The sequence below is a fragment of the Austrofundulus limnaeus genome, unplaced genomic scaffold (genome assembly GCF_001266775.1).
Source record: "Austrofundulus limnaeus strain Quisiro unplaced genomic scaffold, Austrofundulus_limnaeus-1.0 Scaffold77, whole genome shotgun sequence".
Classification (NCBI taxonomy): Eukaryota; Metazoa; Chordata; class Actinopteri; order Cyprinodontiformes; family Rivulidae; genus Austrofundulus; species Austrofundulus limnaeus.
In genome coordinates, this window is record NW_013952479.1 from 1,606,994 (window position 1) to 1,608,504 (window position 1,511).

At 43.8% G+C, this 1,511-nt stretch overlaps 1 protein-coding gene across 1 annotated transcript in view; it reads right to left on the reverse strand.

Moving 5' to 3' along the window:
• The window catches only part of coq5 (coenzyme Q5, methyltransferase), a 7,370-nt gene that overhangs the window by 4,352 nt on the left and 1,507 nt on the right, over positions 1-1,511 (reverse strand). Inside the window, exons 2-5 of the mRNA XM_014011161.1 lie at positions 1,235-1,384; positions 931-1,149; positions 695-801; positions 394-482 (exon numbers count right to left, since the gene is read on the reverse strand). Coding sequence (XP_013866615.1) covers positions 394-482; positions 695-801; positions 931-1,149; positions 1,235-1,384 — 565 coding nt within the window. The remainder of the gene's footprint in view (positions 1-393; positions 483-694; positions 802-930; positions 1,150-1,234; positions 1,385-1,511) is intronic.

The window sequence follows — 1,511 nt, forward strand, 5'->3', positions numbered from 1 at the left end:
AAATGAGACGTTTTCCTGTTTATCTTCTGTTAATAAATCCATAACACAAACAGCTTTTCTGACATTAYTGAAAACATTAGATAGATTATATAAACTGTAAAATGTTAATAATAATTGTGTTAATATTATTATTAATAGTTTTAATGATTTCTACATGGTCAGTCCTTTTTTCTGCTCTGTTGTCATCATGTACAGTAATGGGAAATCCAGACTCTTGACCTTGTAGCGTTAGCCGTTAGCTTCTCCAGCCGATCACACGGTCATGTGGTTTCTGAGCACTCCAGTTCTATAGAACCTCCTTGTAATTCACAAATAAAAACCTCTAACTTTTCTACAACTACTGGTTGTCTTTGATGCTGAATTTCACGATTCATCCTGAACCCTCCTCCTCACCTTGCCAGAACAGGATTGGTCACTTTGCTGAACTCCAGGCACATAAACCTGCCCCCAGGTTTCAGAACCCGCAGAGCCTCCTGAAGAGCCTGAAAAACAGCCATTAACAATGCTGGTTATCAATTAGGAAAAAAAAATAACAGTTTTAATTTAGAAACGATTCATGATGCAACCTGGACTCCGCCCCAAACTATATTTATTTAAGGAATGTAAAATCCCAGCACACCAGACACAGTCCTGAAATTATGACTGAATAAAATCCAAGCTTGTAGCAGAACCAGCAGCGATTTCTGCCTCTTACCTGATCAATACGAGTGACGTTTCGAATGCCAAAGGCGATGGTGTAAATATCAAACTGATCATCGAAGAAGGGCAGCTCCTCTGCATCGCCCACCACCCACGACAGACCTGACAGTTTTATAAAACAAAAACAAACAAATAAAGAGAGGGAAAGAACACTTAGACGTGCTACAGTTGCCCTAAAACCTACTACAGGTACTGAAAGCTTCCCGACACCTGCAGTTATTTTAGGCTCACCAGAAGAGATGCCCATGCTGTCGGCTTTCTGTTTGCCCACTTTCAGCATCTCCAGGTTGATGTCACAAACGACAGCCGTGGACGCTCGCGGTTCGTCCTCCGTCACGTCATCATCAGAGCCGTCCTGCCACGACCGAGTCCGGCTGGACTGCGCCGCTCGCAGCCTCTGCCTCTCCCGCTGATACCGAACATAATCCAGGAAACGGAAAGCAATGTCACCTGCAGGGGGAGGATCAGTGCAGAGTCACAGCAGAGGATTCAGCTGGGTAAACAAAGGTTTTTTGTTTGTTTTGTTTTGTTTTACCTGTTCCACCTGCCACATCCAGGAGCCGGGCACCGGGCTGTGGGTGCATGGCGTGCAGCAGGATGTCCTTCCACAGTCGATGAATCCCCAGACTCATGGCATCGTTCATAACGTCATACTTCTGAGCAACGTTCTCAAACACCTTGTACACTGAAAAAACAAGCATGACCTGGAATTTAACTGTTTACCTGTTTGGTCTCTTACAACAAATGAAATCTTAGAACCCATAGTTAGGCTCTACAACAGGGCCTACAAAATTCATAAAAAACTTCCTGGT